Here is a 25,222-nt window from a genome sequence, read left to right as displayed (position 1 = left end):
GGATCAGCACCAAATTAGCCAGCCTCCTCTAGTACGGAGGCACTTAATGCACTATGAAAACCCAACACCCTAACTGTGAAAGTAGTGAAAATCCCAAGTGCACCAAAAAGGGTGAAATGCCTATACACCTTAGGGGGTTGCAGGATTGAGCCCAAACCTCATAGCCTGCCTCCTCTACACTGCTGTCTTGGTCCCTTTAACATGTTCCTAATCAGTAAGTCAGCAAGAGCAGAGTGGCAGCTGTTTTGACTATTCTTGCCGCACAGCTCTGTAGCCAGCCAGAATAATCCACTGTGACCACCACACAACACATAATCCATGATGGGTTCAATAATCCACTCTACAGACCATAGGTTATCAGAGTGGGTTATTTTGGCCAAATAAGCCATCATTGGTTTAAAAAAACTCCCACCAGATGACACGATAACCCATGGTGACTTCAGTAAACTATTATGGCTTAATTAACCCATCATGGGTTATCCTGTCCTCTAAACTCAATCATAAACATAAAAACAATTTAGTTTTAAATCATGGAATATAAAACCATAAAATCAGAAGCAGCTTTAAATACAAAAAACAAAAGTCAAGCAATCACAAAATTAAAAACACAGATTTTAAAACTGAGAGGACCACTTTACATGAATTAATTAAAAGAAGAAAAACATTAACATTCAAAATGAAGATTCCCTGCTTCATTTTGAATGTTGATAGAGAAGTTGTGGTTTGAAGATATCATGGGGAAATTATTTCTTTTACAAGATAACAGGGAATGTTATATCACTAGATCCTGTGGTAATGCTTTTCAGTTTTGAAACAGAAATATTTAAAAGAATTAAACAATATTTATAACTTCCATAATTTTAGTGGCTAGAAAGTGGAAATCGCAGTACAATTATGGAATACAGCTAAAATGGTTTGTACATATGAAACACAATAATTCAATTTAATTTAGAGTCCTTTTTATAGTATTTAGAGGAACATCGGTAGCAGCCTTAAACTGAGCCAGACCCCCTTGGACCATCTAGCCCAGTATTGTTGACAATGATTGGTAGCAGCATTTCAGGGTTTCAGGTGATGCCAGGGATTGAACCTAGGAACTTCAGCATGCAAAACTTGTGCTCTACCGCTGATTAACTAGCTTAGTCTATATCATTTAGTAAGACCGAGCTAGTTAATCAGTGTTGTCTTTTTTATCTTAATCTGTGTGCTTCTATATATTTAGCATATAATTACCTTCATAGTGATGCACTACACTAACAGCTGTGTCCTTTCTCTACTCTGGTAGTCTGATAGTACATCCAGTTCTGCTACAGTCATTGTCATTATGTATAGGAATGGTTTAATATTCTGTTCCAATCAACAAGCTTCACCATAGGGTTAAGTGACCTATTATATATATTTTGTACATATTTTATATGTTTTGAAAGTTCTTTGTTCATGACTACTTGAATGCACATTTAACGTTAGCATCCCATTGATAGCAATGCAGTGTAGAAAGATGTAATGCACAGTTAGATGTGTATGCCAATGTGGATTTGGGATGCAGATGTGATTTACATCCAGCTCCTTAACTGGAGTTTCTACCATTTCTCCACTATTCATATCATACATACATTTTATCAACCAAATTGCATTCACCTTTCCAAAATGGTAATTCTCAAAGAGTAGCAACATTTTTTATCATGAATTTTTATTTTATTTTAAAATAAAGTTAACAAAATAAGAGCAACAAAAAGAACAACAACATTAATAATAATAATAATAAATCATGATCGTGAAAGAAACAAAGGAATTCACTAAATATATTCTTACCACAAGGACAGGACCTGATTCTTACTCATGAGAAATCAAATGAAACTTCATCAGTGATCTTCATATGAACAGGGCTCAGAATATGCTTTGGAATACAAAAATCGGAGTGGAAAGCATGCCTATTTAAAAAACTGTTTCCACAATCAAGACAGTAGTGCTCATGATGACTGTTGCAGTAAATGAGTAAAGTGTAAAACAATGTGTGTGCAGGCAATATATCTGAGAAGCCTATCTTGCTGATCTGCTTGATTTACACCAGTTAACACATCTCCTTTTTATAAGTATAGTTTTCACAATTTATTCCCTTCATTTTATATTGTACAGATGGCTTTGTATTGCATAAATCACTTTCAATTGGATTTTAACTTAGCACTTACTAAAGCTTGCAATCCACACTCCTATGCATGCTTTGCCAGGAAGTTCACATTAAGTTAGCAGCCTTATTGTGCATTACGTCCCCTTGAAACCAGTGAGACTTTGTTGCAAGTAACTGTTTTGCGCAAAATTTTAACAATAAAATTTTGCGCACAGGGACCTTCCAACTCTGGATAAAACACTATTTTTAAAAAAATGCTCTAAGGTAAAGACTTCACTACACTTCAGGAGAGTTTGGATGATATCATCCAGAGTAGATGTTTCTCTTGAATCAAGAGACCATGAGTAATAGATTGCTAACCATTCCCAGAATCAATTTGGAAGTATATTTAAGCAATATATGGTGTGATTCTATGAATTATACAAGCTTTTGTTAAATTAAAAATTGATCTAATAATATGTATCACTTCCTAGTCCATTTTTGTCTATTACTAAACATTTCTAATTTTCTGAAATACGAGCATCTATGTCCTGACCTCAGAACAAAAAGCAATAAGCACTTTTCTGATTTTTAGGATTTGTTTGACATGATAAAGGCAGCAACGGGTTTTCCCCCTTGAAAGGTTAAAGCTATCCCTAACAAACAGATGAAAATTAATGTAGCAACAGTTTTCTTTCCTCCTTATCTACTTTTCAAGCAAACAATGTGAATATATTTTGCTATTGTCCACCAATTACAGAAATGTCAGATATTTCCTTTTGAGTCACTAGTTACTATCTTTACATTCTTCCTCAAAAATCATACATACAGGATTATTTAGACTCAAAATTAAAAATGCCTTATTAAACATTACAAGTCTCACTGGTTTCATTATATTTTTAATAAGGCTGTTTTTAAAGCCAGTAGCTAAAATAAACTTATTTAAAGAATGAATGTACAACTCTCCAGTTTAATTATTGATTATTAATCACCTATGAAAAATCATACCTAAGTATCCAGCTCACTTTTGAAATATGCTGGAAATACTTTACTATGCAATTAGTGAACAACAAAGATGTCTGACTAATGGAACGAATTTTGTATATTCATGATACTTAATGAGTTAAGTTACTTCTGATTTACTATGGCAATCATTGTTTAATTTAGCTGGCTTTGGTGTAAACATACATATATATTATATTTTTGATATACAATGCAACAGTTTTTTCATTATGGTTTGATGTATACATTTATTTTGCAGCCATTCCAGCCTCCACTGTTTTTGTGATAAAAATATACGTAACATATACAAGCACATTCTATTCTTTCAACAATTAGTAAGATAATGTGCAATCACAAACACTTCTAATAAACATTTATATTCTAAAGCAATACGAGGAAAAATGGGGGAGCTTAAAGGTTGCCATTCTAAAATATATAAAATACAGAATTCTACAAGAAATACTTCTCTATACCACTCTTCATAATTTTACATATTCAAAAGCTTTGTCTTTTTAAAAAGCTCATTAATAAGTAATTGAAGTGTACCTTTTCATGACCTTTCAAACCTTCTAATGATATTTTCATATAACTCCCCCAGCCCACTTCTTTAAATGTGAATTAGTCAGGACGTGATAGTAGCCATTGCTAAGTAAAATTAAAAATAGAAATCCAAAAGCTACGGTACTATCTAGGTGTTTAAATACCATAACAATCTACTCACCCCCTGTGACCTGCCATGGATAACGATATGCTGTCAACAAAGAAAAGTGATAAAGTTCTCTGAGGCTGCCACTTGACCTGACAAAAGCCAGGGCTCGTTAATAGCTTCAATGTCAAAAATAGGTACTCTAACTCAGATAGCAGCTGCACAAATTTCCATAGTTATCTCAGATGCAGCCAGTTCTACGGAAACCATTAGGGACTTGTTATAATGGAATCTATTACTCCTGTTACCTCTTTAAAAGTTATCTATTTCCCCCACAAGTCCTTAGAAAAACAGTAATATCACAAACATTAAATGCCATTTTTTCAAGACAAGTTATTACGAAAACGAGCACTCAATAAATGTGCAATTCACCAAAAATCCAATTATGATTTTCTGATTTTAAGCTTTATTATATAAGGTTTACATTATCAAATAATGGAAGAAATGAAGACTAGGTGTTTAATGTGGATATCTGAAGAGGGGAAGCCAATGCTCTTAAATGTTTCACAAGCCTGGCCTTCTATGAAGTCTAGAGCCCCAACTGTGGAGGGTTCCATACTGTGTGGAAACCTATTCATGTAGAGCTCCATGTACACAGGTTTCTCCTCTTCAGCCATATATGAACATCACAGAATGGGGCCGACTGACAGTGGGGGTGGTTTCCTGGCTTTTGTGAAGTTTTTTCCCCATTCTAAAAGGTTGAAATGACTCTTCTAAAGCTTAGTTACTGGCAGTAAGAGCTTTAATCTACAAAATGCTGGTATTTTTTGGTATTTCAACCCCACCCCTTTTGCCCTTGGCACCAGCTGCTTTCGTCTTTAGCCACGCCCATTACTGGAATGGAGCCCCCAAGAGCCCTCAGGCTGAAAGAGGTTCTGCATCCCTGACCTAGAGACTTCCCCCATGCGGCTAAATGCGTATAATAAATACAGTGTTAAGGAATGAAGCAACACACCATAAAAAAACCAGAGGCACACAAACACACAGAAAAACACAACACAAAAATTAACACACACCCCAAATATTATATCACTATAAACCAGAAAAACCAGAAGACACTTAAAATATACAATACCAAAATACCCACCAAGAAGCCCACCAAAAAAAAGTCCTTATAATGGGAGGAAGGCTGCAAGTGATTGATTGAGAATTTCTTATATTGCAATTTATCAACTAGAGAACAGTTTGCGTTACTTAATACACTGTATTTCTCATTATACAAGGATTTAAGAGGTAATAAATCTTCTGGTATTCACTGCCTGCTGACTTGTTAATCTACGTTATTCATAACGCAGTAACGGATGTTTGAATTAAACAGCTAAAGTTGTATTAAGACACTTGAGCTTCTAAGACAAGTTTTCATTCCAAGACAAGTTTTCATGAATTTGCATTATAACAAATGGTATAATAAAGTTCCATCATTCTGAATAAAGTTATAAGAAAAAACACAGGAAATGTGAAGTTGACCGAATCTCAAGCGCATCATACTCAATTTAATATCTAAAATACATTCCTGCAGACTGATTGTTACATATTACTAATTTACTACAACATTACTAAGGTTTTCAAGTTCAGCCTAAATCTTGTCAGATTGTACAAAACAGGCACAGAAATGTTCCTTTAACGTATTATATTTGTATATCTATGGTATATCACTTGTATATTTATGTATTATATTTTTCTATATAATATTTGTATATCTATTATGCAAATATAATTGTTTTGTAGGACTGCAAAGCAATTGTAAATGAAAAGGTTGCTCTAAAATCACCCTGACATGATATAGTAACATATTTATTGATTTGCCAAACCCAGTAGCTGTTTGAATATTTTGCAACATATGTAAAAGAGTTTCACAGTCACCATTGGGCTCAAACTTGTTCCCTGCTCTCTGTTCCACCAAAGCTGCTGGTCAGGAATGCATTGCAGGCAGTTCAAGATGGAACACTAGTACCACAGCCAAGAATCCTTCATGTCCTGGTAATCATGTATCTGAAACTTTCATTGTGGGGATGTTACAGTACATACTTGGGAGCCTCATTTAGTTCCAAAGCCCTATTTAGTGTGGGGGCAGGGCAGAGACCACCCTTAATGGCAGTTCCTGTTGAATGGAAGGTGAAGAGAAATCCATTGGTTCTTAGGGGAGGGAATCCCTACTTCAGCAAAACCTGGTAGGCAAGGTAGCTCTCGTCCTGCCCCACGTGTTCCTTAGCCAATGCAAATAACAGCATATCTAAGTAAAGGATGTTACAAGAATCACTAGAATCTCTCACTTTCCCATATGAAATTAATATTAACATTTTGTGCCAAGCAGAGGGGCGAAGGATCATCTTATTGGCGTGCCACATGGGGACCTAAAGCTTCACCTTCCCTGTGCACTCTCCCCAATGGGAGAAGATGCAGAACAGGTGAAGAGACTTTGCTGCACTCCTCCCATTAGAGAAGCCAAGCCAATTTTCAGTAGAAGCACCAGAAGAATCCTCCCAATGCACTCATCACCAGGGACCAAATGGCATCAATGAGTGTGGGCACTCCCTTGACATGTCATTCGGACCATGGAGGGATGGATGAGGGGGTAATTTGACCCACCATCCAATTTGGTTTGCCTTACCCTGATCTAAAGCTACAATCATCTTTGACTCTGATGCTGGCATCCATAGTCCACATGGAATACCACAGGGCTTCCAGATACACAAAACAGGATGCCTTTTGATTTATCAAGTCTGCCAGAGATAACCAAAGACATCTATTTTTTTAATTAACTCTCTCTAACACAAAAGGTGATGAGAGTTTTCTCCACCTCCTGAACCTGAAAAATATGAGGGTCATTCCTGCTTATGTGTCACCCCTCTGATTGGTGAAACGTTTTAGGCAGTTATGTTAGAATCTTGCTTGGTTTGCACAATAACATGGTTTTGAGACATAAAATATGAATCACTACAGCCAGATACACTGTAAATTAATAGAACACATACTTTATGCTTCATTCCTTTACAGTGTTTTAGTGTTCTTCCTAAAATACCACCAAACATATTTCACTAATTCATTATACATGCAATAAAAAAATGAACAAAATTTCAGAAAATGTTACAGTCCACTCCCTTGTACAACTAAATCATGTATAACCAATGCATGGTATGCTATACTGATAAAAGGAATCCGTGCCCTTTCCAAAATGTACCAACTGTTACACATAATTTTAACAATAAACTTTTGTGTTATAACTTTACTGCATTTATCCAAACGCCTTTGCAAACCTCACATCCATTCATCCATCAAACTGCTAATTTGGAATTTATTTATTTATTTATTTATTACATTTATGTACCGCCCCATAGTCAAAGCTCTCTGTCTTTACTAAAATCCACCTTTACAAAAAACCTAACTCAATTAAAGACATTAATAAAATTCATTAAAAAGTGTCTAAGCAACACTGTGGCAAATAATGTCATAGAATAGTAGAGCTGGAATGGGCCTATAAGGCCATCGAATCCAACCCCCTGCTCAATGCAGGATCCACCTTAAAGCATACCTGACAGATGGTTGTCTAGCTGCCTCTTGAATGCCTCTAGTGTGGGAGAGCCCACATGTAAGTAACATAACTCTAGTTATTAGGGATATGCATTGGATTCAGCTAAAGCCCAAACTGAATCAGGCCCCTTCAAACAATTTCCAGCATTTCCTAAGGTGGAATGGGCTTCCCTCCAAAGTGACCAGAACTGAAGGTGGGGCCTGCACAAAGCTTCATTCGAGCATCTAAAACTGTGTCTCCCAGTAGCATTTTTGGTTTTTCTGATGAGGTGGAGAGGGGGGAAAAGGTCTTTTAGGCTTTGTTTCTCTCTATACAGAATTATATCAAATAATTAGGAGTACACACACAACTATTATACATATTATTATACTGCCTGTAATAAATACCTACATGCCAAGGAGGGAGCATGGGGTTTCTAACGGTCATTGGGTACTGGAGCCACCCCTCCATCCTCTTTCTGGCTTCCGGTGACCAATGGCTGGTCACCTTCTGCCAGGACCACCCCCCCGATTGGCCATGGAGCCAGGTCAGACAGCGGAAGAGACAGGATGACCTCGTTCCCACCGAAAAAGTCAGGTTAAGTCCCCGACTTGTTTATTCTGCAGCTTCGGGAAAAGCCCTGCAGCGGCTGTGAATCTGTGGCTCATCATATGACTGACGCAGCACAGATTTGCAGCCACTGTGGGGCTTTGAGAGCATAAAGACAGCCCCCAAGAGAACTGTCTCTCCTTGAGATCTTAAAACCCAGGAGAAGACAGTCTTTCAGATAGCCTGATCCCAAGCCATATAGGGCTTTATAACCAGGGCAGGATCTACGCTACTGCTTTAAAACGGTTTATAACAGTAGTGACAACTGTTGGAGCCCAGGACACACTCCACATACAGTTTTCAAACTGTTTTTGAAGTGTCATATCCTGCTTGGTGTAGATCTGGCCCAGCGCTTTGAATTGTGCCTGGAAGCAGACCGGTAGCCAATGAAGCTATTGTAACAAGAGCCATGAGCTTCCTGTATCATGAATTAAAATCTGTTGCCAACTGTAAAACTGCAACTCAGGGCTCACCTACACCAAGCAGGATATATTCCACTACAAAAGCAGTATGAAAACGGTATATAAAAGGCAGGATCCACACTGCTTTATAGTGGTATTGAAGTGCACTAACAACTGTTGGGGCTCATACCATATACCGCTTTCATAGTGCTATATCCTGCTTGGTGTAGATGTGTCATGGGCCCCAACAGTTGTCAGTGCACTTCAGTACTACTATGAAGCAGTAGTGTAGATCCTGCAGTGCACTTCAATATCACTATAAAGCAGTAGTGTGGCTCCTGCCTTTTATATACCGCTTTCCTACCGCTTTCATAGTAGAATATCCTGCTTGGTGTAGATGAGCCCTCAGCTTCATAGTCAAAATTAGAATCTGGAAGCTTCAACAGAGCTTCATGGTTATCCTCTAAAACAGAGTAGTAATTCCACTAAAACAAAATCTAGGCTTTTTTTGGAACTGGCATGATTTTTACTGGGGAAAATGTTGCCAGCTAAAACCTGAAACACAAGCCATTTAAAAGCCCAATGATCTCAATAGGAAAGTGTTAAGAACATGCTTTCTTTCAAATGAATCAATTCTATTACTATAAACAATTTTCAAATCCCAAATTACATTTTTATATTTAGTTCATGTCTATTACTATGAATGTAATAAAGTTAAGCTTTTTTAATCCCATTGATTCCAATGAAAAAAAATTAAGCCCATGTTAAATATTTAATTAAAATGGGAACTGAAAGTGTTCAACTTGGACTGGGACATGCCTTTGTTTTTTCTAGTTCCCCAATAAATACTGGTAAAACCTGGCAAAACCTGATAATTACTAATGTCCTGTCCAAAACTAGCTTTGCCTGGAAAACTGCCAATGCTATAGCCATCATGACTTAATGTAACATTAAGACAGTGGCTCTCAGACCAATCTGCCTTAAGCACTCAACAGACTGCCTGTAATAAATACCTACATTAAACAGCAGGAAGACTGGCATGTTATGGCAGCTTTAATAAAGATTAACTAATGCATACTTTGAATGCTATTACTATGGAGCCGTGAAAGCAGCTCTACAGTTAAGGTGTGCCCATTTTTCAACTTTCTAGCATTATAAAAAGCCTGCACATTTTATTTGTTTCCTTTACCAGCACTGGTAGAGGTAGGAGGTGCCTCAGTCAGCACCATGGAAGCTCACAGTTGATTAGATTTCTGCCCTCAATGATGTTAAGAGCTCCACAAGAGGAACTGCTAGCCAGTCAGTAATTAAGTGTTTGCACAGGTTCCCTCTGCCTACATGGTTACTTCCCAACAAGTACCAATCAGGCCAGAAATCCCATTTCCCCTCAATCACCCCAGAGCAATGTTAGGCATTTTCAGCAAACCACTTCGCCGCCCACCATGGTCAAGTTGCAAAGGCAAGTCCTGTCTCACTAAATTTCTAGAATTCTTTGATAGTGTCAACAAACATGAAGTCGGGGTGGTCCAGTGGACACTGGTTACTTACCAAAAGGCTTTTGATAAAGTCCCACACCAAAGGCTCCTGAACAAACTTAGCAGTCATGGAATAAGAGGAGAGGTCATTTTATGGATCAGTAACTGGTTAAAGAACAGAAAGCAGAGAATAGGAATAAATGGTCAATTCTCCCGATGGAGGGAAGTAAATAGTGAAGTTCCACAGGAATCAGTATTTGGACCAATCCTTTTCAACTTGTTCATAAATGATCTGGAATTAGGAGTGAGCAGTGAAGTGGCCAAGTCCAGGATGGGAACTGTGGGTAAGAGAACCATAGAATTGATAAATCTAAAGCAAAAAAGAGGGATAGACAACCTGTTGCCCTCCAGATATTTTGAACTACAACTCCAATAAACCCCACCAAGCATGGTCAGGGATTATGGGAGTTATACTCCAAAACATCTGGAGGACACCAGGTTGCCAAGCCCTGGCAGAGAGCCTAAGAGGAGAATGCTGACAGCAATGTTTTCTATTGTCATTGCAACATTGTGAACCAACAGTCCAAAGAGAACAAGGGACAAAAAGCAGAGGGGTGGTATGGCGCAGGCCTGAATTTCACATATTGATTTGATTCTTTGGTTGCAGGCCTCCAGTGCTCAAAAATGAAGAATAATTGCTTTCAATATACAAGATAGAAAACATACAAGTTTGGCCTTGCTACTCTATATAAAAAAAATGCAGCAAGTAGTATAAAGGCAGGTAAAATTCCTTACCTTTTGATAATTTCATCCAACTGTCTATCACAACTGTCACACTGGACAGACTGAAACCAGATTTTTTTTAAAAAACATGTGGCTACAGTTCATTATTCTTCATTAGATATCCCAGCAAACTGCTTTAACTGACTGAATGTAAATCCATTTTAATCTCTTTATTAGTAATCTGACTACTCCCCAAAGCTCATGTTTACTTTAAGTGAATTGCAGACATTCATACAGTGCATTAGCTTGGGTAAGAGATAGTGGCTTGCCCAAGGCCACCCAGTAAGGTTAATGGTAGAGTGGGGATCTCTTTGATCCAAGTCCCACACTATGTATCACACTGCTTCTCACTTCCTCCATGATGTAATTGAAACAGTTTGCAGCAGAGTAGAGAAGGAGACAGTTCTTAGATGTTTTGGACACCTGCGGTTAACTGAGAACAACTTGTGTCTCTTTAAGGAATTGAAAATATAGTTTGAGAGTATACTGTTTATATTAACAAAAAGCTGGTTCTGCAACACAGCATTCCTAGAAAGTGAAAATCAAGTGGAGACACCTTCCATGAGTGGAACTCTTATTCACGGAAGACAAACTTGCACGATTTTCAGTAATCCCCCTTCCCCCACCCCATTCAGGAGAATCCCCAGACCATCAGGAAAGGCCTTTTGGGGTACTGGACTCTTGTCACCATCTGTGCACACCCTTTTCCATTGGCACATCTCCAAGCTATAATCTCTTAAAACTGAATTTAAGACCATTTTATGAAGGGTTCCTTTTTACTTAAACAAAGAATTGTAAAAAAAAAATATTCACAGCAGAATAGTTCATGCACTCATACTATGGTTTAATACTGGGGTTGAGGAATCTAAAGCAGCTATAATCCAAGTAATGCCATCCCGTGTCTCACCAGGATTATCGTTAAACCCATATGGAAGATCTTTTAATCCTATTTTATATACAACTACCTGAACAATGTAATGTATTCCATTCAGAAATTGATATTTATCACTTTACCAAACAGTTTATGTATTCACTTTTATCTCAAGGAGGAACATGCTTTTGCCCAGGAACTACTATCCCTTGCTAGTTAAAAGTTCTGGACACTTATTACTATCTAGTCTTTATTCTGAAAACCTTCACTTCGTTCAGGGCATATTGTTTCCAAATAAAGGTGCACAGAATTGAAGCTGCAGCCTTCAAGTGAGTGATATTGCTTAGTATCCTTGTATGTAATATTGCTTGGTATCCTTGCATATGTACATTCTATGGTGAAAAAGGCGTGTGAGCTACATGGCCAAATGTTTTGAATTATTCCTTTAGGTTACATAAAAAGGCTCAATTTAGATGCTAATCCTCATGTTGTAATTGTTAGAGCAATCAATTACAATGCATTGTTTTTCAGAAAACATATTGGACAATATCCAACAGGGCACCACTAGTGTAAACTACTCTAGTGCAATGCCAATAAAGTTAGCTGCCATGCCAACTTAAACTGTATAAAATGGGGAAATTGGATTAAATCAATAATTTAATTTGGTCTTTTTTTCTTGGAAATTTAATAATTTAAATTGCCTCTGCTTTAAATCAATCCATCCTGATTGATATGGCCATAGTTCTTAATTAAGCAGGCATAAACTGTGCCTTGCAATTATTCCACAACAACAAAATCTACCTTCCTTCCAATTCTTCAAATATTAGTCATGATTTAAGTGCCCCCTTAGAACAATTATTGCACAGCTTCAAATCCAACTTCTGACTTTCAAAAAGAAGTGAACCAAGGAAAGCTACATTCCAAAGACTTCTTCATCACTTCATTAACCAAACAAAGGAGTCCCTGGTTCATTATGTACTTCCACAGTAATGTTAAGTGTCAAATAAACTACCAACCATGTTTAACAAGCTAGGGGGGATCTACACTACTGCTTTTAAAGTGCTTTAAAGCACTTTGAAAACGTTTTGAAACCTGTATATGCAGTGTGTCCTGGGCCCCAACAGTTGTCAAAACTGTTATAAAGCGCTTTAAAGCAGTAGTGTAGATCCCCCCCAAGTGTAGTAACCAACTCCCTATTAAGTAATTACACTGTTCTAATTCTCTTTTGGATTAAAAACTGTTGAGTGCAAAGTCACTCAGCAGTTTCAACACATCTAGTTGTCACTGTCTTCCTAGACGCCTATCAATCTGGTTTTGAAAAAAAGCTTTTTTGGTTAACAGTTGGTTAACATACTGGTGAAATGGAGGTACAACTAGGGATGTCGGAGAAATCTGCAAAAGAATCAAATGAATTCAGATTTCTTTGAATTCAACCCACAGATTCTGCAGCAGATTGACTTTTCCTGCAGACTTGCAGACCAGGTTTTTCCAGAATTTTATTCAAATTTAATAATAGAAAAATAAATAAAAATATCAACTGAAAATGCACATCTCCCCCATAAGCCAAAGCATGAAAATGTGGGGATGTGCGCATTTTGGAGAGGATTTGTGCATTTGGGGGAGGATGTGTGCATTTTCATAAGTGCAAATTTGCACAAATGCTTACTTGTGCAAATTCAGAAAATTGGGGAAAAAATCTGATTCTGCCAATAATAATAATTTTATTTATTTATTTATTACCCACCTCTCCCTCTGGATCAAGGTGGGGAACAAATACAAAACACCATAAAATACATAAAACTGATTAAAAACATATAAAACGAATACATTATTAAAAACCATCTTAAAATTTAACTGGGTAGGACTGCCAGAAGAGGTCAGTCTTTATGAACAGATGACATAATAAAAGGCCCCTGACAGGCCACGAAACACAGACAGAATGGATTTCACAAATTCTGTACATCCCTAGGTACAACTGTCATCACATATGAGTGAATTCTATTTCCATTTAAAAACTCTAAAATCATTCAACAATATTGCATCAAAAAGATCTCATTCTAAAGCCCATGCAATGCTTTATGTTGTTTTATACTTTGAATGTTTTTAATTTTTGTGAACCGCCCAGAGAGCTCCAGCTATTGGGCGGTATAGAAATGTAATAATAAATAAATAAATAAATAAATAAATAAATAAATAAAAAGTTTGTCATATATTTTAGCATTCACATTCTAGGGTCCATCATGTCCACTTTAGCACTCAAACATATCCAGAACCTGAGTTCCACCAGAGCAGCTGGAGGACCGTTTGTATATTATAACTTGCTGGAACAAAAACAAGCACAAATGAAATTGAGCCTTCCTCTCCAGCACTAGCTGCAATATGCAGACAGGGGTCATGGCTAGACCAGGCCTATATCCTGGGATTGTCCTGGGTTCATCCTGTACATCTAAATGACACACAGGGGATCCTGGGAGCAGGCAGGGACAATCCCTCTATTTGCCTGGGATAATCTTTAGGTCTAGCTAAGGCCAGGGAATGTGAATGAGAACCAGTTAAAGGGAGTGATGCACCCACAGACACAAAATGATAATTGATACTAGAATCCTGATTCAAAGGTTTTCTCAATCTCAGCAGCCCGGACTGCTCTGCTGTCGGTGCTATCACAGCAGATAAGTTATGGCAGCCAAAATAGCTGTAATACCTCTGTCTGCTCAGAACGAATATGATATAATAGCATATCAGTCACTTAATGACTAAAGGCTATAAGAATATTAGTAGATTAAACTAGTGTAAACTTTTGGTACCTGAAATTTGTGATTTCACCATACGGGATGGCATTTATAAAAATAATGAAGATTTAGGATACCATAAGATGAAGCCAATGTCACACTCGCACATGGGACTTCCCCATTTTCTCCTCCTCTTGCAGTCCCCATGCACTCATTAAATCTGTTCCAGAGGGTCCCCCAACCCTCTGGAGCAGATTTTGGGGGCATGCAGGGGTTGCAGAGGGGATAAGAGATGTGTTCCAACAATGGTTTCCCTACTACTGCCAGAACGATACCATTGGATGCAAGCCAATACATATAAACTCATCCTAAGATTTACCTGCTTGAAAGAGTAAAATTTCCTATTCTGAAAGAAGTGAATTGTATTGCCTCAAAACCAGAAATGTTTGGAAATTAATATAACCCATAAACCAAGGCGGAAAATATAATCACTGGGTAGGAATAAAAATCATTCATTTCAACAAATTACAAAATTATGGGTCTTTTCCTATTCCTTCCTAAATTGGAAATCCCTATTTATAAACAGACATCTTACAACACGTTTGTAATCATTTTTACATGCAAAGAAAATGATGCAGACATGTTTATTTCTATTTATCAGTTGTTAACCTGGGGCTAGTACACAATCCGTGACCCCACAGCAACTGAAGGGGGAAAGGCCTGGTTCATTCTGTATATCTTGGCTGTGCAGTTCTGCACAGAGCAAAAGGCTAGAAAATGTGTCATTTTGTGACTATGCATATACTGAAGGGATTGGACCCTTTCTCTCTGAACACTACACATATAAATTCATGGGCTGCATTTTTTCATGATTAGCAAAAATAAATGCGGGATAGAGATTTACGTCTTCTTCCTTAACCACAAAGTGTAATAAAATATTACCGGCAAAATAACAGAAAATAATATATGGCCTATTTAAATAAAACTTTTAAAAGTTGTCCACCTTATAAATTTACAGTGTTGCAGTAGTAACATGAGAAGAGAATGTTTTGAATAAGTAGATAACTGAATTAACAGAATCCTTAAGAAAGATTTCACGTTCACATACTAAAATGGATTAAAATAGAATACAAGAACTGTCTGACTTCACTTTTTAATTTTAGCTGGGTGATGAACTAGCCCTAAATACTGAAAGGCACAGCAGGTTTTTTTTTTCTCAGCAAAGTGCTCATCGTATGTTTATATGAAGGAAATGCAGCTTGTTCTATTAATAACTCCTGTAGCCACAGTTAAATCTGTATTCCCTGTGCATCAGGAAAATGTTCTTGACAGCTTCTATAGATCAATCAGTCTCAAAATGCAATTGTAGAACTTACTGAAACAGCCAAGTATTAAAAGTATTACTTATTTTGGGAAATCATTTTTTCACTTTTTAATTAATAAAGATGTTAGAAAAATAAGGTGTAGCACTGTATGAAAGTTTCATATATTTTAAAAAAAATATTATCAGTTACCTTTGATATCTCATGGTCGATAATAACTATTTAAATTGTGGGTGTAACTTGATTTCTCTGTACATTTAGCTTGAATGAGAATATAGAGGTTTGGGTCAATGTACAATTTGTAAAGTTTCTTTATTGTTACAAATCAACGATAACATGGATGGTAGAAAAAGACAGGGCTGGCAACAGATCTGTCTCTATACCCTAGCATACAAGCACAAACAACTCTGTAGGAGTAGGACTGTTGTATAAGCCCCATACATTACCTTCCACCTTGGGATGGGAAAATCAGTCTATTTCCACTGGGTTTTGCACTTCCCAAATGTTCCAAAGAAGTCCTTCTTTGTTTTGTTTTTTAAAAAAGAAGAAACCAGAATAGATGCATTTTTGAATACACATGAAAATGCACATTTAAATGCATTTTTGTGCAGATTAAGTGAACACATTAAAATTGACTCATTTAAAATCTCAGGCAATTTTAATGTGTTCACTTAATCTGCACAAAAATGCATTTAAATGCGCATTTTCATGTGTATTAAAAATGCATCTATTCTGGTTTCTTCTTTTTTAAAAAACAAACAAAACAAACAAACAAGGACTTCCTTGGAACATTTGGGAAGTGCAAAAACCAGAGATTAACTGCACTGCAATCCACGCATTAGTCCAGAACGTGCAGCTCAGATCAGTACATATTGTAGCTGAATTCAAAAAGATGGAATTCCTCCTACATACCTACTTCCATGCTACTGAACTCATTGAAGGGAATCAGGATCACACTGGCTGCCTCCACCCCTGACATCTGCAATTTTAGACAAATGTAGGAGCAGTATTGTACACACAGTGCCTGGATTTCTGATCAAGAACCCTGATTACACCAGTATTTCCTATTACAAGTACAAACCCTACATGTGTACAGTTGTATACTCGCAGAGCCTGTTCTCAACGTTGGTAGAACAAACGAAGATATGTGGAGATCAGCCGGCAAAATCCCCCTCCAAACATTCAGTCAACATAGGATAGTAGAGTAATCACTTTGTTTTCCAGCCCAGGATGCTACTGACATCCAAACTTTGTTCATTTTATTGAATTTTCAAGTGTAGGTAGTTGTTGTTTTTATGTGATAAATTGAAGACACTCTGCCCTTCTCCTCCTCAGCCAGAGAGCCTATTAAAGACAGGATTATGGTGGTGGCTGCCCGTGCTGCAATCCTAGGTTTCAAAAGGATCTCAGTGGAACAGGAGTGGTTTATACCTTTCCATCTCCATAAACTAAAACTGGGGGGGGGGAATGTTTGCCTTGGTGTGGGTGGGTGTGACTGTGGTGTGCATGCGTGTGTGTATGTCTGTAGAGAATGAGTACCTGTGTGTGCACGCATGTGCATAACATACAATCTACTGCCCCTCACTAAGGTTTACACGTTTTGCTAGGGCACCTTCAAATATTTAATAAATGCTTCTAAGCCTGAAGCCAGGGAATGAGGCTGTTATCTTGGGGAGGCAGTTTTGGATCTGCACCAGTAAGAAGCAAGCAAAGGGAGCCTTGGGCCACAGCTAGACCTAAGGTTTATCCTGGGATCATCCAGGGTTCACCCCTGCCTGAGCACTGGATCCCCTGTGTGTCACCTAGATGAACAGGTTTGACCCCTGGACGATCCAGGGATAAACCTTACGTCTAGCTATGGCCTTGGAGTTGTTTTTCTTCAAACAATAGCAGCTTATGCTAAATGGGAACCAGAAGGGCATTTTAAGAGCAGTATATGCCATGGTTGAGCTAGTGCAATCAGGAGCCCAAGAAACTCTTTGGATCCCAGCTCAAGATGGAACTGTTCTTAATTATGCCACTCCTCCATCTTGGCATACACTCATACCCTCTCCTCACACATCCAACTACCTATTAGTGTTTTATTAAAATATTAATTAAATTGCCTTCCAGCACTAGCAGAGATCCTAAAGTGATGTACACAAATACAACACAACAACATACCACAATAAAAAGAGATAGCTTTAAAAGTATCCCAGACAGTTGGACTAACCCCATCTTAAAAAGCATTGAGAAAAACAAACATGTTTTAACTGCCTGCCTGAAACTGAATAGAGAATCTAAGTTCCCTACGGAGGGAATTCCGAAGTTGGGGTATTCCCATCAATCTAGCCTCTCTAGATGAAGACACATATAATTGGGCATCTGAAGAAGATAGTAAACTACCATGTTGTTTTTAAATGGATACTGTTGTTTTTATACTGTTTTTATGTTTTTAAATTTTGGTATACTTTTAACGTTTACTATTTTTAATTGTTGTAAACCGCCCAGAGAGCTTCGGCTGTGGGGCAGTATATAAATGTAATTAAATAAATAAAATAAATAATAAATAAATATTGTAGTGACATCATAATGGCATCACAAACAGAGGTGTGGCACAAATCCTTTTGATCCAAATAAAATTGCAGTTTTAACTCGGATTTGTTTGTTTACATTTCTCTATTATTCTAATTTCATCACTACAGATCCAGCTTGCTCAACAATTTTCAAAAGTCCCAAAAGTTTTCCAATGTATTTTACCATCAAAACGCCTTCAAACTCTTCATCTAACACTGATTTAGACCAAGTACATCCTACTCCCTGGCTCAGACATCAGTAACATCATATTTCTGCTATGAGAGTGATGACCAATGCTTAAGATACTCTTGCAACAAATGAAGTGCAAGCCCACTTGTAAACTGGATTGATGACAGTAACTGATACTTTTTCTTTTACATTGGATGTCTTTCTTAATCAATGATGCTTCCTTACTATAACACATTTTAAAATGTCTTTATAATTGCACTCATACAACAGAATACTCTTTTCAGATTATATTTTATATATTTTCTCTTCACTGCTTGCATCAGTACAATAACATTTAAACCAGTGGTTCCCAAAGTGGGCGGTACTGCCCCCTTGGGGGCGGTGGGATTGCATAGGGGGCGTTAAGAGGCAAAGGGACGGCAGGGGGGCGTTAACAGGGGGCGCTAACAAGCAAAGGGTTGACGGGGGGGCGTTCGAGTTGGTCTCTCCAGAAGGTCCTAAAACCCAGGGACCGAGCAGGAAACAGTGGTGAATTCAGCTGCTCTGCCCACTCTTCTCCTGCCTAGGAGGGCCCAGGGCGTCTTTCCTGCTGGAGCCACCACCGCCCACTTACTCCCTCCCTCAGCCAGAGCTGCTCCCTCCTACAAGCTGCCCCAGCAGACCTCTCGCGATAGTTGCTGCACAAGGCGGGAGCGGCAGCCATGTGGCGGAGAGGAAGGAGCACGTGGAGGATGGCGGGCGGCAGAGCAGCTGCCGAGAACAGCAGTCAGCCAGCAGGCTGGGTTGGGAGCAGGACTGCTTGTGCTGCTGCAAGGTATCACCAGGCTCCCTTCCCCGTCAGGAGTTGCAGATTGGGGCCATCTCCCCTTTGAACTGCTGCCTTCCCGTCCTAATCAGCCCGGCAGCTATTGTGAGGCTTGTGGGGAGGGGGGGTTGGAGAGAGAGAGAGAGAGAGAGAGAGAGAGACTGTGTGTCTGTGTGTGCTCCCACCCCCCAAAAAATCTGGACTACAACAGGATTGGGAGAGAAAAGAAAAGGGGGAGGGGGAGAGAATTGCAATTCCCCAGGTCCTTCCTGGCTAAAGAAGATTCAGCAGCACCTTTTTCCAGAATGCTTGCTGAAACAATTCCTATCTGCCCTTGCTTATTTCAGGGTGTCCAACCCCCTTTTTTCAAGTGTTCTTTTGGTAAACATGGTGTGTGTGTATCTTGTGTCACCATAAAAACAGAGCTGCAGCACAATCCTACGTATGTCTACTCAGAAGTAAGCCCCACTAAGATCAATAGAACTTACTCTGAGGTAAATGTGCATGGGATTCAGCCTGAAAACGAAAAGAGGGTGAAGAAAAGACAGGAGAAAATGAATTGTAGAACTAGAATAGCAAGGTAACTGTGGGATATTTAACGATATTTAAAGACAATAAGTACAGTCAAATTAGTGCCCCTCTACTTCAGTCCCAGCCAGGTTTTCCATAGGAAAACTCTATACCAGGTGGCAGATAATTATTTTAAATTTTTTATTAAAATACATTATCCTTTCCTATAACAAAATGGTGCTTACTCCTAAGTAAGTGTGTTCCACTGAAGAAGGAAATCTTATTTGATTCCTGTAGTGTGACATGATAAGTTAAAGGCACAATTTTATGCATGTTTAGACAGAAAATAGTCCTTCAACTCCTAGAATCCCCTCTAAATGGGAAGCACCCGCCCCAGGCTTGCCGAGGGAGGGAGGGGAAAGAGAGCGAACGCCGCTGTTTGCAGCCAGCGTGGCAGGGCACACCAACTGCATTTTGAATAAAGTATTAAATTAATTGTTACTGTTTTGAATTTTATTGTTATCTTCCTTGGTGGGTCGTTTAAAACTGCTATTCTGAATAATGATTTTTATAGTGTAGGGTAGGGGGGCGCTGGGCATGAGTTTGTGGAACCAAGGGGGCGGCGACCTTAAAAAGTTTGGGAACCACTGATTTAAACTGTTCAGACTGAAAAAATATTATGTAACTAGCCCTTGAAATATCATTTAGTTAACATGTAACTAATGGAACTACTGTTGATGACAGAAATGTTTGCTGAGTTAGAGGATAATATGAAAGGACAATGACAACCACCATTTTTCTTCCTTCTTCCACTTGATATATAGTTTTAAGATATCTTCTTTCACTTTGCCTTCATGTGTCATGAAATTTAGAAATGGACTTAACTGATTTGTGAAAGAGCTTCAGTTTTACCTTGTGCACCATAGGCTGAAGGGATTTTAAATTCAGATACAGACAATAAAAACGTTATTTCTCTTTGTCTACGCTGAAAGAGAAGGAGAATTTCATTTATGTTTTTGTAAAGTTCATTGCCCATGTGCTAATCATAATCTATCATGCTAAATCCTAAGGGAAAGGATTTCAGTTTATCACAAGTAAAAAATAATAATCCCTAAACCAGAAAGTTAAATTTAACAATTTCTCCTGATACAGATTACTATATCAAGAACACAGTTTATGCCAACATTGGACAAAAGTATTTGGACAAATTCTTTGCATTGTGAAACAGCCTATCACTTCTTAGCAGTGCCACCAATACTGGTCAGGTTCTCAAAAAAGCAAAATAACAAAGAAAGGAGGCAGAATGAGAGTCAAAAGATATTAGCAGGAAGTAGGAAAGGGGCAAATGAAGTGGGACAAGAAGCCTTGAAGTTCTTTCTCCAGAACTGGATGTCGCTCTCCCAGATGCCCTTCTAGGCTGAGAGCCCTTAGCAGCCACTGGCTGGGTTCACACAACACGCTAATCCACCATGCGTTTTTCGCAGGGTGGGTTAACGTGTTGTCTGAAAGCAGCACATTTTCTGTAGGGTAGCCTATTAACTGTGCAGTGTGGTTTATTTTTCTCCAATAAGCCACCTTGGGAAACCATGGCTTGTTGTTGGGTTGTTCAGAGTGGTTAACAAGCCACACTGCATGGTTTAATAATAATAATAAATTTATTTCTTGCCCACCTCTCCATTCTGATCGAGGCGGGGAACAACAATAAACAATAAAATACATAATACTCAATTAAACATAATATAAATTGTTAAAAACATCCTTAAAAAAACATCCTAAAAACATTTTAAAATCCCATTGTTCTGCTGCCCATTTTAAAATTTGTCTGAAAAATTAATAATGGAACCTTCTTTCTTGAAATTCTTCATAGTTCTTTAGTGCTAGATAGCTGTTTCCTCATTCAAAGTTTGTCTGATATATAATTACTAAATCATCACCACCAGATACGATTTTTTGTTTTGTTTTTGCTAGATAACTAAATGTAAACCACACTTTTTACACACAGTCACTTCTTGCAGTGCCTTGCATAAGTATTCATCCCCCCTCCCTTTGACTTGTCCACATTTTGTTGCATTACAACCTAGAATTAAAATGGAGTTAACTGGCATGGAGTTAATTGCGTAAGTATTAACCCCCTATGCTATGACACCCCTAAATAAACTCTGGGGCAACATACTGTCTTCAGAATCCACATAATTAGTTGAATAGAGTCCACCCGTGTGCAATTCAAGCATCACATGATACATGATCAGCTGGTTTCTATTATTAAAATTACAAGTCACCAACTCATACATTTCATTTCTATTTCAAACAGAATAAGAGAATACAACCTGAAGATAAGGCTCTTTTGTCTTGCTTAAGGACTCCTTCTAATACTGAACTTAGGTAGAGAGTGCCAACAGAGAGCTTTAGCTATGGGATGGTATAGAAATTAAATGAAATAAATAAAACCAGGATTGTAACCAAAATGCAGCCACAAAGGCCTTAGCTAGACGGGGCTTTATCCCTGGGCAAATCCCGGGATCATCCCTGGATTGATGACGCACAGGGGATCCCGGGATCAGGGAAGGATCATCCCTCCCTTGCCCTGGGATAGAGCCCTCCACTTTGGGCCTGTTTTTTCCACGGTCTCTGAGCCCGAGACTGCTGAAGATGTGGGCCATTGCACGGGTTGACCTGGCTCCATGAGATTCTTCGCATGGAGCCGGGAGCCACACACAGGGCGCAGCACTCCTCAGGAGCGCTGCACACATCGGGGGGTAGGGTGGGCAGAGCGGGGAAATTAAAGTTTTTTTTAAAAAAAAAAACCCTACCTTTTGGTGCTTGAGCACTTTTTAAAAAATGGCAGGCGCAACGCCTCTCCTCCTGAGGTCGTCGTGCCTCATGTGTAAACGGAGGAGGGATCTCATGATAATCACATCGAGGAACTTCCCTCCTCCATCGTGGATTAAAAGGTAGGTCTAGCTAAGGCCAAAGAAGCAAGAAGGAGCTATCAGCTTACTCGGGGAGACCCCAATATTCCTCTAAAAACCCAATGGGGAAATCAAACAAACTAAAAAGCAGTTCAATGAGTGCTGTGCACATTCAGTAGCCTCAGAATGTATAATAACAATTGTAAAAGAAAACGTGGGACACAAGCTTGGGGGAGGCAGAGAATAGAACAGCCTGTTCACAAGAATTTGTTGAATAGAACCCTGAAACCCTTTTAGGAGGAAGAACACTCTGCAGGGTTTTCTTGTAAGGTTCCACTTGTTAAAAAATAGTAACCAGTCCCCATATTTCTGCTATAATTTAGTAACTAAATTATAGTATAACTAAATTATACTATAATTTAGTAACAGGCTGCCTCACTGCATCATTCCGACACAACAGCCAAACAGGACAGATAGACACGAACAGACACATACACACAATTGTGCTGCCTGGAGAGGACCAACAAATGATTCCCATTTCTTGGGCCAGTCACTACCTCTCAGGCAAACCTATTTCATAGGATTGTTGTGAAAATAAAAATTGGGAGATCTTTAGCTCTTGAGGAAAGGCAGATCATGAAAGCAATACAATAATGTAAATAATTTTATACTAGAAAAACATGAGATCTTAATGATATAGGGTAGGATACAAATAGTTTAATACGGGGGGGGGGGGGGAAATAGTATAAAAACTGGGGGGGGAAATTAAAAAATAATTTAAAACAGCCAAAAAAATAGGTCTGTGCACTGCCTTGGGCTGAAGCCCCGAATCCAAGTCAAGGCGGGCCTATTCTGCCTGCCTCGACCCAAATACAATGTGGTGCTGGGTTGGCCCAGGGCATCCCAAGGCAAAGTGGGTCGGTACCGAATCCCTCAGGGCCAATTTGGGGGGCTCTCCCCCTGCCTGCTCCTGTGGAAAAGCTGCTTTGAGGCCAACCATGAGTGTACTGTACTCACCTCTCTCTCCCTGGTCACTGCTGCTGCCACCAGAACTTACCTTGTCATGCAGCTGTAAAGAGCCATTTCCCCTAGTTTGTGACCACACATGTCTTAAAAAGAGAGTGCCCCCGTGAAATCGCAGCTCTAAGGAAAGAGGACACATGGCAAGGCAAGTCCCACCAGCAGTGGCAGTGGTGACTCTGTTTGGGAAGGGAGGGAAGGGCGAGTGGGGTGAACAAGGAGTCCAATGGACTCCTAGTTAGCCTTGCTCCCAGCTTTCCTTGGTGCCTGCTGTGTGGCAGGCACCCAAGAACCCGCAAAGACTGACCTGCTTTGGGGGGACAAATCTCACTTCAGCTTCAGTCTTGAAGTGATGTGGGCAAGCCCCGAAGCGCCCCAAGTCATTGCTTGTTTTTCCTCCTAAACCTTCTCCTCATCTCTCATTCTCTCTTACTGTCAATGATGTTACTCTTACTCCGGTCAAGGAAGCTCGTAGCCTTGGCTTTACATTCGACTCCTCGCTCTCCTTTATTCCTCATATTGAGGCAGTAGCTAAATCTTGTCGATTTTTCCTGTATAATATTGCCAGGATTCGATCATTTTTGTCTGTCTCTTCTGCCAAGACGCTTGTTCATGCACTGGTTATTTCACGGTTGGACTACTGCAACCTTCTTCTCTCTGGCCTTCCTTCTTCTCACATCAGTCCGTTGGTTTCTGTTCACCACTCTGCCGCAAAGATCATCTTCTTGGCTCGCCGCTCTGACCATGTTACTCCGCTTCTGAAATCTCTTCATTGGCTTCCAATTCACTTCAGAATCCAATATAAACTTCTCCTGTTGACCTTCAAAGCTTTTCACGGTCTAGCTCCTTCCTATCTCTCCTCTCTCATCTCACACTATTGTCCCGCTCGTGCTCTTCGCTCCTCTGATACCATGTTTCTCGCCTGCCCAAGGGCCTCTACTTCCCTTGCTCGGCTTCGTCCATTTTCGTCTGCTGCCCCTTACGCCTGGAACGCTCTTCCAGAACATTTGAGAACTACAAGTTCAACCGCAGCTTTTAAAGCTCAACTAAAAACTTTTCTTTTTCCTAAAGCTTTTAAAACTTGATGTTGTGCAGACTTCTACTGTTACTTTCTACTGTTAGTTTTACCCTACCCTGTGCCTGCTTACCCTACCCTGTACCTGTTGGCATTCTCTTCCCCTCCTTATTGTTTTACTATGATTTTATTAGATTGTAAGCCTATGCGGCAGGGTCTTGCTATTTACTGTTTTACTCTGTACAGCACCATGTACATTGATGGTGCTATATAAATAAATAATAATAATAATAATAATAATAAGTCAAATCGGGGCTGTTTTAGAGACTCCAAAACAGCCTCCGAGGCAAATCAGGGGGGGATGTGCACAGCCCTACATAAACAATAAGCTTCTAGAAACATCAACTCAAATAAACTTTATTAATAGCAAAAACAACATAATAATATTGTGGTACCTTAAATACTAACAAATTATTTCCATATTTTCATTTCCATACCCTATTTTAGGACTAGGCAAAGGCTGCAGAACAACTCACGTTAAGAGTAGGACTTTTCACTGGGGATATGAAACAAAGCTACTGTCTATATAATGACCTTGAATAAAGCTGTAAACTGAAGTAGGACCATAATGCCTAGTTCCTACTTGGGAGGAGAGTGGCGATGGCAAAGTATGTGCCAACTGCTCAGGTGGCGAAAGAGTGG

General features: G+C 39.0%; 1 protein-coding gene across 1 annotated transcript in view; it reads right to left on the bottom strand.

The window, feature by feature from the left end:
• The window catches only part of RBM20 (RNA binding motif protein 20), a 122,216-nt gene extending 98,648 nt beyond the window's left edge, over positions 1–23,568 (bottom strand). Inside the window, exon 1 of the mRNA XM_063133250.1 lies at positions 23,543–23,568. Within this exon, the coding sequence (XP_062989320.1) occupies positions 23,543–23,568 (26 nt within the window). The remainder of the gene's footprint in view (positions 1–23,542) is intronic.
• Positions 23,569–25,222: the final 1,654 nt, after the last annotated feature.

The sequence above is a fragment of the Elgaria multicarinata genome, chromosome 8 (genome assembly GCF_023053635.1).
Source record: "Elgaria multicarinata webbii isolate HBS135686 ecotype San Diego chromosome 8, rElgMul1.1.pri, whole genome shotgun sequence".
In the NCBI taxonomy this organism is placed as follows: Eukaryota; Metazoa; Chordata; class Lepidosauria; order Squamata; family Anguidae; genus Elgaria; species Elgaria multicarinata.
Note: the sequence above shows the minus strand (reverse complement) of the source record. Positions and strands in the feature narration are given on the sequence as shown.